Here is a 12,373-nt window from a genome sequence, read left to right on the forward strand (position 1 = left end):
GCCCTGACTGCGCCCCAGGCCCTGGGTTAAATGGATAGTCACCATCTCATGTCCTCTCCCCGTCAGGAAGGGGGAAGTTCCCCACTTTGTAGTTGAGAAAGTGAACCCCCAGCGAAGTTTCCCGTCAAATCAAAGCCAGAAAGCAGCAAGACCACACTTTGAGTCCCCGCTCTGGAGCCCAAGGCCATTACCAGGCCCCGATGCCTCGTTGCCTTGTCACTTCTGACCCTTGGTTACCTAGTAGCTCTTTCATCCCTCCCTGAGCTCAGAGGTGGTGTGTCCCCTTCCTGTCCCCTAGTTTAGTTCCCTACTGTTGGCTCGCAGTAGGTCCTCCAGGGACGTTGGGTTGGGTTGAGCAGAGTAGATGGATGGAAGGAAGGAAGGAAGAGACATCTATTCATCTGCAGGATTTTAGACACGACAGCCTGGACGAGCAGTCCCTGCGTGTTTTCCTTAGAAAGCTGCCCCCTGCTCCAGGGTATCGTAACTGGACCAAGGTGCTGAGTTGGGACCCACAGTCAGAGTCACCAGTGCTGTGCAAAGAGCCCACTTATGCTGGGGACCAGCTCCTCCCCTGCAGAAGCCAGAAGGAGCTGGAAAGCTTGCTTACAGGACTCTGGGAGTGGTGACACAGGGACAAAAATGATCTGTCCTTCGGAGCACCGGACACTGTCCAAGAGGAAGTGGTGCAGACCATCTCAGGACAGCAGGCACCCTCCCCCCTCCACCCCCCACCCCGAAATCACAGGCCACCGTTTTTTATCCCCTCACAAAAGGAGCCAAGCCTCTAGAAGTCCCAGTATGGCTAGTGCTCCCAGTCCCTTGGCTGAGCTGCTGTGCTCTGAGCTCACGTGGTCATTCTTGGCCAGCGTGACGGACCATGCTTCCTCCAGGCATCCGGGGCACAGATGGTTCAGGCCAGGTTGGCGTCATCCATGTTCAGGTGGATTTGGCGTCCACTGAGAGACGCAGCCCTCCCACTCAGCGAGAGACAGCAGAGGGGCCGAAAGATGCCCTGGGCGTCTCAAGACAAGAGCCCCAGCCCAGGAGCCCCAGCCCTTGGGACAGGAATCCCGTCAAGGGCATCAAATGAGCTTTTGTTGCCAGGAGGCAGAAGCCCATCTCCAGGGAGAACCATGGAAAGGTCAGGCCCAGCCCTGAGCTGGCAGCCTTCTAGCGCCTTCCCTGTTCTGGAAAGACGGCTTCCAGGCCTGGTCACCATCTAGCCGGTACTGGAGGCCAGGGCTCTCAGTGTCCTCAGTTGGTGGCTTAGGTCAGAGGAGATGAAAGATGCGTGTTTCTGGGACAGCCGAGGCAGAGGACCGGGTGATGGGGGCAGCTCTGGACTCCAGCTCAGCCTGCTCAGAGGCCTCACATTATCTGAGCAGGGCCAAGGCCTGAGACTGCTCTGTGAAGGGGACAGTCCGTCTGCCTCGGGTCCATGCAGCGGGACTTCAGGCGGCCATCTGCGTCAGCAAACAGGACCCACCTGCAGATGGTTCAAGTGAAAAGAGATCAATGGAGAAGGGCTTAGGGGCCAGTGATAGTGGGAGCTGTCGGCACCTTAGGCTAAGGGGCCTTAAAGGGCCAGGGTGAGCCTGAGCTGTTAGGGGCCACCAGCAGGAGCTGTGTTCCTGGAGGGGGAATAAGGAGAAAGTACCCCAACCTTTGTGCCCCTGCCTCTGGTCTCCCGTTTGCTCATCCTGACTAGAGGCCAGGGCCAAGAAGCTCTGGTTATTCGGTCCAGGGGAGTCAGCTCGGAAGGCACAGAGAAGAGGTGCAGGGGGAGGAGCAGGAAGAAGCAGCCTGGGTCCATTGGGTGATGGCAGGAAGTGGCTCCGAGGAGCAGGCCGGTCTCGTCCTCGCTGGCATCCCCCTTTGCCAAACCAGGGCACCTTTAGAGTTCCTTTCTGGACCTTCAGGCTTCGGCAGTGACCCAGCTGGTTGATCGGGTGTCCTGCTGAGTCCTAGTGGCACGGGTTACTCTTACCATCCCAAGAAGTCCCAGAGTCACCCGTGCTGGGAGCAGGGTCCTCTGTCCCCCTCTGTGTGCCAGACCCAGGACTGGGTATGTGTCAGGTCTTGTCCCAATCAAAGGCAGAGCATCCCACTTGTCCAGACAGGACTGTGTGGGCAAGGCATGCTTCTTTCCTGTCGCCTTCGTGGTCTGAGTCGCAGGGCTTCAAGGAAGCACGGCAGGAGATCTAAACCCGCCCTGGTCTCCAGCCAGCACTGCCTCACCATCCTTTCCGGTTTGGAGACCCTCAGAGGAGGCGACCCACGGTGTGCTCTACAGATACTTACTGAGCACACTCTCCCGAGTGCTGTGCCAAGGGTAGCAAGCATAGAGACCTCCCACCAGAGTTCATGGTCAAGCCAGGGAGCCTGGCGCACAGGCAGGCATTAATGGGGCGGGTGCTGGAGGGAGGCTGGGGGCTCAGGGGGTGGGGGCTGGGCACCTGGCGGCAGGTCTGGACGATGAGAGCAGGGGGCTGCTGGCCCGCAAGTCGGCTGTGATGAAAAGAGCCCTTCCAAGGCTGGGGTAAGGGGGCTTATGAAGGCCCAGAGGTGGATGAGGAGAAGCTGAAAGGAAAATTAAGAAGGAACTTGACCTGCATATAAACCTTGGCCTGGGGCTTCCCTTCCTTGGAATGGGAGAATAGTTCTGTGTTAAGAGTAGCCTGAGGTCACGTGCCCAGCTTCTGTAGAACCCGGGCGATCTATAAATCCGCGGTATGAAGGCCCTTGGATAGCAGGGGAGGAAGGCAGGCCACAGAAGCAGGATTTGGCGAAAAGCAGAGGGCCGGGAATGTCTAACTTTCCACTTTTTCTGTTGAGACACCCAGCGCTACACTGCACCCTGGGTGCCCCGAGCCCTCACCAAGCCTGGAGTTGAGGTGTGGAAGTCTCTCCGGGGAGCAGGTGGCGTGCGTTTTGGTGCGGTCAAGTGTGGGCACTTGACAGGGAAAGGAATTGCTCTCAGACCTCAGGCAGAGAGGTTCTGCTTCCCCTGCACTGGCCAGAAAGCCCCCTAACACCCAGAGCCCTGTCTCCCCCTCACCCACCCCCGCCTTCCACGATGTCTCAAATATAACAGCCCCCCTTCCAGGCTCTTTTAATGAAACATAATTAGTCTGGATTATCCAAGGCCAAGTTTAGCCTGGAACCACTGTCCTCACTGCCTGCGACAGTTTGAGGCCACCACCTTCCAACTACTGAGGCAGTGGGGCTTGGAAGGCAACCTGATTTCATATTAACCTGAGGGGACTAGAACCAGGAAGGGTAATTCTGCTATTTTTGGAGATTCACATATTGTACTCTAACCTCAAATAGAAAAGAGCTTTTGTACCCTACTTACCATTGTTCCTGCTCTTTAGCGTGATAATGGGAAGTCGAGGGCATACATCCTGATAATAACAACAGCCAGCCATCAGTCCATGAGAATTGCCACGTGCCAGGCAGTGTGGTAAGGGTGAGACTTAAGAGTTATTGAATCCGCAGCTCCATTCTTCACTGCTGTCTCTTATTTTACAAATGAGGAATCTGATGCTCAGAGAGGTTAAGCGGCTTGCCCAAGATCACACAGCTTGTAAGTGATGATGCAGGGATTTGAACCATAGTAGCCCAAGTCCAGAACCCCCATGTTAACTGCTATGCCCCCTCACTTCTTAGAATGAAAAGCCCTTCCAGAGAGAAGGAAAGAATTTGCAAGGGGTGATATTGGAGGGAGGCTGGGAGAATTTTTAGCATCTTCTCCAAAGAACAGAGATCGCTCCAGGCTTTGTGTGGCAGGAGACTGGAGAGTAGGTTTCCAAGGGTGAGAAAGACACACAAGTCCGACAGCTGGAATCAGGATCTCGCCTGGACCCGCCCTGCAGGCTCTGTTTCCATCTTCTTCTGAGTTTTACTTAGCTCCAGCCAGATACAGCTTCTTGGCTGCTGCACCCAGCTGTGTCCCCGGGACCACAGCTCCTCAGGGACCCTGGCACCAGGATGGAAGACCCACCACTCCAGACTCCCAACCGATTCCTCTCCCCCATCTTAAAACCCCAGCTCCCCCAGTCAGGCTGTTTCGCTGCCTTGCCAGCTGAGAGCGCGTGTGTTTTAAAGCTCTGAATGGGCCATTTCGGCTCGGAGTCCAGATGCATTTTTATATCCACATGGAAAAAAAAAAATACAGAGGCTCTGCTGGCAGTCAGAAAGAGTTTTTTAAATTAACGTTTAAAAAAAAAGGGGGGGGAAGAAAAAGTTTCCTGCACCTGGCCCTTCTCAGAAAAGCACAGAGGAGAATAAAAACATGTCTTGAATTTGGCTACACGTCTCATTTTAAAAAGATGCTTGTCTCCCAACCTTGGACAAGCACTTTTCAGATTCACTACTCTGTGCCACCCTCGGGGCTTGTGGTGTTTAAGTCCCACAGTTAGCTCCATTTTGCACGTGAGGAAACTGAGGCTTCAGTGGAGCCATTGGCTTACCCAAGGTCACAGTTATCTTCCTAGGCTTCTGCAGGAGACTGGGTGGCTTCAAAACAACAAAAATATATTCACTTACAGTTGGAACAGCCAGAAATCCAAGATCAAGGTGTCAGCAGTGTGGGTTCCTTCTCAGGGAAGATCTGTTCCCTGCCTTTCTCCTAGCTTCTGGTGACACCAGCGTCCCTTGGCTTATGGATAACTCTGCAGCCTCTGCCTCATCCTCACCTCTGGTCACCCTGAGTCCATATCTTCATGTGGCTGGCTGACTCTTATAAGGACACCAGTCACACTGGGTCGGGCCCGCCCTGCCCCAGTATGTCCTTGTCTTAATTGAATGACATCTGCAACGACCCTGTTTGCAGATAAGGTCACAAACTGGGGTGCCGAGGTTAGGATTTTGACATAACTTTTGGGGGAGGACCCATTCCAATCCCTAGTGTTCACAGTACAGATGAGGCCAGAGAGAGATTGGTTCCGGTCCAGCCCCCTCCTGGTTATCAGCTGCCTCCTCACAGCATCAAAGAAGCCAGAGGAACAAACCCCACAGTGCCTCTTTTCTACCAGATGGCGCCGCTTGCAGCCAGAGAACAAGACGCCACCACTAGCCACTGTCGCTCCCTGATGCTGATAGTGCTTGGAGCCCACCCTCTTCAAACCCGGCTAACCCAAAGCCTCTGCGCTGAGAGGAAAAAATTGCAAACGTAACACCACCACTAAGAGAACTAGCATCTATTGAGCGCTTACTGTGTGCCCCCAGGCTCTTCTGGGCACTTGGCATATTACCTCATTGTCACCTTCTCTAAAACCCTAGAATAGAGTACCGTTAACATTCCCATTTTACAGATGAGGAAACTGAGGCCAGGGAGATTCATTTAACTTGCCCAAGGCCTTGAAGCTCAAAAGTACAGGACCCACCCTGCCCAGGCAGGGTGGCCTCAGAGAACAAGCTCCTGGCCACCAAGCACCCTGGCCTCTGTGTACCTTGGGGGTGTTTGGGCAGAGCTGAAGCATCGTGCTGATTAGCCTGAGACCTGGCAATGTTTAAGAGGGAACGGGTGGGGCCATTTATATGAAATGTCCAGAATAGGCAAATCCATAGAGACAGAAAGTAGATTAGTGCTTACTGGGGGTCGGGGGCTTGGGAGTGGGTGCTGATGGGTCTGGCATTTCTTTTGGAGTCATGGTGATGAAAATGTTCTGAAATTGATATGTTGAGGTCACATGACTCTGTGAAGAGACTAAAAGCCATTGGACTGTACATTGCAGATGGGTGGCCTGGATGGTATGTGAATTCTACCTCAATAAGGCTGTTCCACTACAAAAACCAAAAAGAGGGAAATAGGCAGAGTGGGGAGGGAGGTCAGGAACAGCAAATAGCGCAAGGGGAGAGAGCATACAGGCCCAGGCCACTGAGCCGGGGACGGAAGCTGGCGGCCAGGAGGACCGCTTAGCCAGGGGCAAGAGAGATGAGGGCAGAGTCCTCGGGGCCACCAGTGAGAGTGAAGGGCCCATGCAGGTGTCATTGAGGGGCTCGGTGTCCTCAGAGGCGCTGCCCCTGACAGCCAGGCGGGAGGCCACCATCCCCAGATCCGACCTAACGCGGGAGAGAAGCCGGCCACCTAGCCCACGCTCCAATCACGTACCCAGATAACGGATGTATTGACCGCATGGCCACTTGCAGCTCTGTCCCTGGACATCTAACCCACTAATTGAATAGAAGTGCCCAGGATCTCCCCACACCCTCCCCGGAGAGCAGATGTCACGGGGCCAGAGCTGGCCTTTAGGTTTGTGGTGCCAGCGGGCAGGAGCCAGGCTGAGTGCCTGTGGTGGGTCCTCACTGATGCTCTGCGTTCTGTTACAGAGAGCCTTCAATGCCCTGTGTCACAGCACCCACTTATATGGCAGGAGGCTGGTCCTGGAGTGGGCCGACTCCGAGGTGACCCTGCAAGCCCTGCGGCGGAAGACGGCCGAGCACTTCCACGGTAAGAGTGATGGGACCTGCAGAGAGCATGTCCCTCTGTGGGCAGACTGCAGGGCCAGGCGCGGGGCCCCCCTCTGTCTCTCCACATCAGCTCCCGCCCTCCTTCTCTTTCTCTGCACCAGGGAGCTGACCCGCGTGGATGGCATCAGGGTCTCCATGACCTTTCCGTTTCCCAGTCAAATTGGGTCATTGGGAGGCCTGGCAAGAAGTTGGGGAAGGGAGGAGGAGCCTGGGGTCACAGTGGCAATCCCCACCCCCACCTCCCTTCCTGCCTGCTTGGTGACACTGCTCGAATCCGGCGGCCCTCTCCACCCAGCACTCTGTCCAGGGCCCTGTAGATGACCTGGGGCCACTCGCCCCAGTTTCCCTGCACCTGCTCCTCCTTTTCTAGACCCTCATCAGGTAGGAGTTTGAGCGCCATCTCTTTCCTGCCAGGACCCCGGGGGTCACAGGACCTAGCTCCACCTCTTAGACACCTCAGTGTGCATCACACAGCCTCGCTGGTTATTCAGTCCATCCCCAGAAAATACCTACAGAGCACCCGCTGTGTCCCAGCACGAGGGGCGCAGCAGTGACCTCATGGGGCTGCGGGTCCAGGTGGAAGAGGCTGGGCACGTGGCTTGAGCAGGCGGTCCAGAAAGGCCTCCCTGCAGAGGTGACATTTGTGTCCACAGAAGGGCTGCCCGAGGTTTGACATGAGTGTGACACCTCGAGAGATGGGGGGGTCAGCGTGACTGGAGCGGGTGAAGTTGGGGAGGGGAGCAGGGGCTCTCACAGGTCTTGCCCTCTCTAGCAGGCTGTCCAGAGACAGGATGGAAGCACTCTGTAACTCATCCTGTGAAACCCTTTTGAATGCAGCCCCTGCCAACCCTGGGGGCCCTTCCAACCTAACCCTCCCCGCCAACACCTCCCGCAGAGTTCACTGGCCCCGAAAGCCAGGCATGGCTCTGTGTCTTTGCATATGGTCTTCCCTCTGCTGAGAATGCCTTGCCTCTTGATTTTTTCTTTTTTTTTTAAACCTGGCAAGTGCCTATCTTTAAGGCCCAGCTCAAAAGACACCTGGGAAGCCCTCCCTTCACACACAAACCCCCACCAGGTATCAGTAATGGCTCCGTCCTCTGCTCTCCCATCTCTGTTCCTATACCTCCTTCCACGTCGTCATGTGTTTCTTTATGGTTCTTCTCCTCGCTGGGCTGGGGTGTGCTGTGCTCACCTCTGCCACTGATCAGTTCATCCTGGGGTCCCCATGCCAGTCTGGGCCCATCCAAATCTGGGCAATACACAAGCAAAGACAGACAAGGAAGTAGAAAAACCAGGGCAAGTACACAGTGGCAAGCACACAACTCAGTAAGTCCCCAAATCCTGGCATGCAGAAGGAGAGCCTATCCTTATCGACAGCCATTGACAGGCCCAAATGCACCCATCGGCAAATGTTTGTGTAAGGGACTCTACCCCCTGCCACCCCCCACCCCCGGGGCTGGCGGGACAGTGCAGGCTCAGCAGTTCTGCCCTGCGGTGGAGAGCAGCCCCTTCAATCGATCGATTAAGCTCCAAAGACAGCATTATTGCTGAGGCCCCGACAGGGGCAGATACAATAACAACAGCTGGAGAGACAGCAGTTGGTTTGCATTCACCTTCCCATTCATTCCCCAGCAGCCCCGGGAGGTGGGCATGATTAGCCCTGTTTTATGGATGGCAAGACTGAGACCAGCGGTGCATTGAAGGGACTCAGGACAGCTATTGTTTATTGAGGACCTATTCTGCCCTCCTCTGTGACACACAACGTGGCTCTTATCCTCACAGCAAACCTTGCAGCCATGGGCCCTGCTGTCCCCATTTTACAGACAAAGAAACTGAGGCATGGCGAGTGTCAGCCATGTGCCCAAGACATGAAAAAAAGTCTGGAAAGTGCAGAGCTGAGATTAGAACTCAAGACCAGCTCTGAAGCCTTCCACCCCACCGCCCGGCTTTATACTAGCAAGTGCTGCTTTTAAAAGTCTCGGTCCTCTCTTAAGAGCTAAGTTGTATGTGTTTACTGCATGGCTCCCTTCCTCCTGATTCTTCCAGCCCCTGAACCCAGAATCTCCAAGATCCCTTCCAGTGGAGGGAATGCATAATAAGTCATAACAGGAAGCATCAGGTGGCTCTTTAGAATTGACGCAGCCTCTTAGAAGGCCCTGTGGTGTGCATGTTACCTCATCCCTGTTTACAGATGAGGAACTCAAGGCACAGAAATGAGAAAAGGTCCCCTGAGGCCAGAGCCAAGTGTCAGGGCCAAACCAGGTATTTCCACTCCTTTGGGGACTCTCCGAAGGAACATTGCCTCCCCAGGTTCTGGGAGGGGCCCTCAGCTCTGAGCGAACCAAGTGTAGAGGGGGTAAGCTCTGAGGACCTCCCCACCAGTGGGTGTCAGGGTCCCAGTAGGGAACAAAAGTCACCTCTCACCTGCCATGCAGAGGTTGGGGGCAAGGGGCAGAGGTGAGCAGTAGTGAGGAGGTGGGGGCAGGGGGAGGAGATGATGTCCCCAGGGTCCAGTGAGAGCAGGAGCCTTGGGGATGGCCACTGGGTCCCTGAATATAGAGGAATGCAGCCAGTACCAGAGAACTGCACCAAAGCAGGAGGGAGTGGGCAAAGTGTGTCTGCAGCCCCCTCGCCACCCTCTCCGCTCACCTCCCACTCTCCCATTGGCCCATCCCGTCTTGTCAACCAGAGCGCCAGCTTCCCCAGTGACCCCTTTGTGGGACAGAACAGGAAAGAGGAGGGACTGGCAGCACCAAATAGGATATTCAGCACCTGTGGTGATCCACAGAGGTCAGGTCGTAGGGTTGAGGTGGAGGCCCTGTTTTCTGGGAGGCAGGAGCAGCAGTTCTAAGCTTGGCGGGGATGCGACTCACCTGTAGGGGGTCACTGGCGCACACAGCCAAGTGTCAGACCTCCAGCCAGCCTCCCTCTCTAGGGTATCAAGAGGTAGCCTGAAAGTTTGGGGGCCAAAAAAGTCTGAAATAATTCCCCATCGTGTTTTTATGGCACTCTTTTCCAAAGATATATGATAATCCTTAGAAAACAGAAGAACACTCTCTCCAGCGCACAAGAGGTCAGGGATTTTCAACCCAGAATCCATGGAACCTTGTCTTCATGGGTCCCAGTCTAAATCTGGCCTTGGAGGGGCTGAGAATACCCAAAAATGCTGTTATCCGGGTGTGTGTATGTGTGTTTACCTCTCTGGCAAGAAGGTTTTGTTGTCATCAGATTTTTTCTAAGGTCGTGGTCCCCAAAAAGTTTAGTGGGAAGAGCATCTTTGGAATCAATAGGACATGAATCCTCTTGCTTCCCAGCTGGGTGACCCTGAACAAGTCATGGTTCCCCGCCCCGGGGCTTCTGTTTCCCAGTGAGGTTAAACGGGCACCTGCTTATGGAGTTGGTTTGGTGTGAAAATGACTGGGGATAACTCGTTGCCCGTTTTTTCCCACCCACCCAACCCCCCCTAGGAGGTCAGTGCCCTTAATCACCCCGTTTTACAGGTGAAGAGACTGAGGGCCCCAGAGATAAAGTAACTTTGCCCAGGGCCACGCAGGTCATGGGTGATGGAAGCAAGCTTTGAACTTGAACAATATGGCTACAGCGCCCCATTCTTGAGGTGACTGCTTCCTCCGTCCTTCCCAAGAAAACAGACGACGTAGACACTTGGCACAGAACAAGTGCTCTGGAAATGTCCGCCCTCACCCACCCTCCCCCTTGTCTGCTTGATCTCTTTGGAAACGGGATAACCACAGCAGCTCTGAATATTCAGAGTAGGGCTGCTGGCCTCCTGCCCTCCTGGCTGGACCCTTCCTTCCCCCACACCCACCCCCACTTTGCCCCTTCCCTATGGTGAAAAATACCCAGCTCGTTTGTGTGGAAATCTGCATTGTTCCGAGATTGCAGGGCCCTGGCAGACGCCGAGGCCAGGCGGGCTCCATGCCCAGTCCCCTCCCACGGCCCTGATCTGTGCCAGGAAGGCACTCAGATCTCAGGTGGGGGCCCCGAGCCCTGTTTGCCCAGCCTGAGCACTGAGGCCACGACAAAGGGCTCCCTGGTGAAGGTGGGCCTCAGAATGAAAGGCAGGCATCTTAACCATTCAGCAGGACCCGGGGGAAGCTTGCCAGGGGCTCTTTGGCCTCTGAGCTGCCCCTGGGGACAGTGGGAGGTGGCCAGAGTGATAGAGAGGAGCTTTGGCCCCATGGTGGCTGGTGCAATCAGCGTGAATTACCCCGAGTTCACCGCTGCCTCAGGGACTCAGTTCCTCCAACAGACCAGCCACTCACTTCGGGGAGGCCTTAGGGACAGAGTGCTGGTGGGTGAGAGCTCCCCAGGCCCTGTGACCAGCCATTCTTCTCCCTCAGTCTCTGCTTAGGTCAACACGCACAGCTCCCTGTGCAGTTCAGCCTAGATAATACTAATTGTTATTATTACGATGACCACCTTCATCTGGTAAGCCTCACTCTGTGCCAGGGATTATCTGTGGGCTTCCACAGGTCTTAATCCTGCAGAATCCCAGCAGGTAAATACTGTCACTATCCTCAGTTTCACAGACGAGGAAAGCGAAGCAGAGAGGGCAGATAACTTTCCCGGGGGTGCCCAGCTACTAGTGGCCAAGCCGGAAGTCAGACCTGGACTTTTAGCCATCCTGCAGACTTCGGATTGGCAGGTGTGCCCCAGGGCCCCTTCCGTTTCATCCCAGTGTGTGTCCCCACGTCCATTCTGTGGCCTGGGGCAGTCACTTGGCCTCCGCTTTGTCATCTGTGCAGTGGACTAGGGTGTCCACCTCAAGGGGAATCAGGAGGCTTACAGGAGGTGCAGCAGATATTATTTAGCCTCCCTCCACCCCACCCCACCAGGTGCTAGGGCTTCATCCTCTGGGCCACCATGAACACTCCCTGTTTTCCTTGCATTCCAGTGGAGCCAGGCCAAGGGAGAGGGTTCTCTGTGCAGAGGGATGAAGCATAAAGGAGAACCCCCATTTTGTTTGTTTTGTTTGGGGGGGCGGTTGCTGTTGTTATTTTGGCATATGAAAGTTTCCCAGGCTAGAGATTGAATCTGAACCACAGCTGCAACATAGGCTGCAGCTCCGGCAACGCCGGATCCTTTAACCCACTGCACCGGGCCAGGGATTGAACCCGAGCCTCCTCAGTGACCTGAACTATTGCAGTCGAATTCTTAACCCACTGCACCATAGAGGGAACTCCAAGAAAGAACCCCAGTTTTTATAAGCCCAGACAGTAAGGAACATGGGAGGGAGGGAGGAAGGATGAGAATGAATATGTGTCCATCGCCTGGGTAGTACTCAGGATGGTGTGTTTGCATCTGACTCTAGACGCCACCAGGTCCCCATGCCTGGCACATGGTAGGCACTTATTAATACATAGTAGCAATGAGGAGGAGGGGGAGGAGGACTCCTCGCTGGCGAAACGGCATTCACGATGTCCTGCCTCCTGACGCAGTTATGGGAACTGAATGCACTCAATGCCCAGTCTGGACCTCGCTGCTCATCTAGGCTCCCTTCTTTATTGGCCACCGAAAAAGCTTGTTTCAAACCCCCCAGTACCCTCTCCCCAGGGGGAGGCCTTCATGTCACCCACTGCCCCTTTGTCACTGCCAGGCATTAGATGTTCCCTTGCAAGTCCATGCTTACGAAATACCCATCAAATGGAACAGCCAAGAGCAGGTCTGGGGAAGCCATCCCAAAAGCTGCCCCCTGTAGGCAGGCAAAGCCCTTGCCCCTAGACAGCGGTGCTTGTAACTAGGGAAGAGCAAGGTGGCCCTCTTCCTCTGAACTGTCCCCCCCTCTCCCCTGTCCTCCTCCTGCCTCCCTTCCCGGCCCAGAACCATCATCCTTCTCATCTGCAGCCCGGCAGCCCCTGGCAGGTGAAGTGCTATT

The 12,373-nt window shown here is 55.1% G+C and overlaps 1 protein-coding gene across 1 annotated transcript in view; it reads left to right on the forward strand.

Annotated features, from left to right (window-relative positions):
- The window catches only part of RBM19 (RNA binding motif protein 19), a 121,513-nt gene that overhangs the window by 93,598 nt on the left and 15,542 nt on the right, over positions 1 to 12,373 (forward strand). The window contains exon 23 of the mRNA XM_047762749.1: positions 6,337 to 6,457. Within this exon, the coding sequence (XP_047618705.1) occupies positions 6,337 to 6,457 (121 nt within the window). The remainder of the gene's footprint in view (positions 1 to 6,336; positions 6,458 to 12,373) is intronic.

This window comes from Phacochoerus africanus, chromosome 15, assembly GCF_016906955.1.
Source record: "Phacochoerus africanus isolate WHEZ1 chromosome 15, ROS_Pafr_v1, whole genome shotgun sequence".
NCBI classification, from domain to species: domain Eukaryota; kingdom Metazoa; phylum Chordata; class Mammalia; order Artiodactyla; family Suidae; genus Phacochoerus; species Phacochoerus africanus.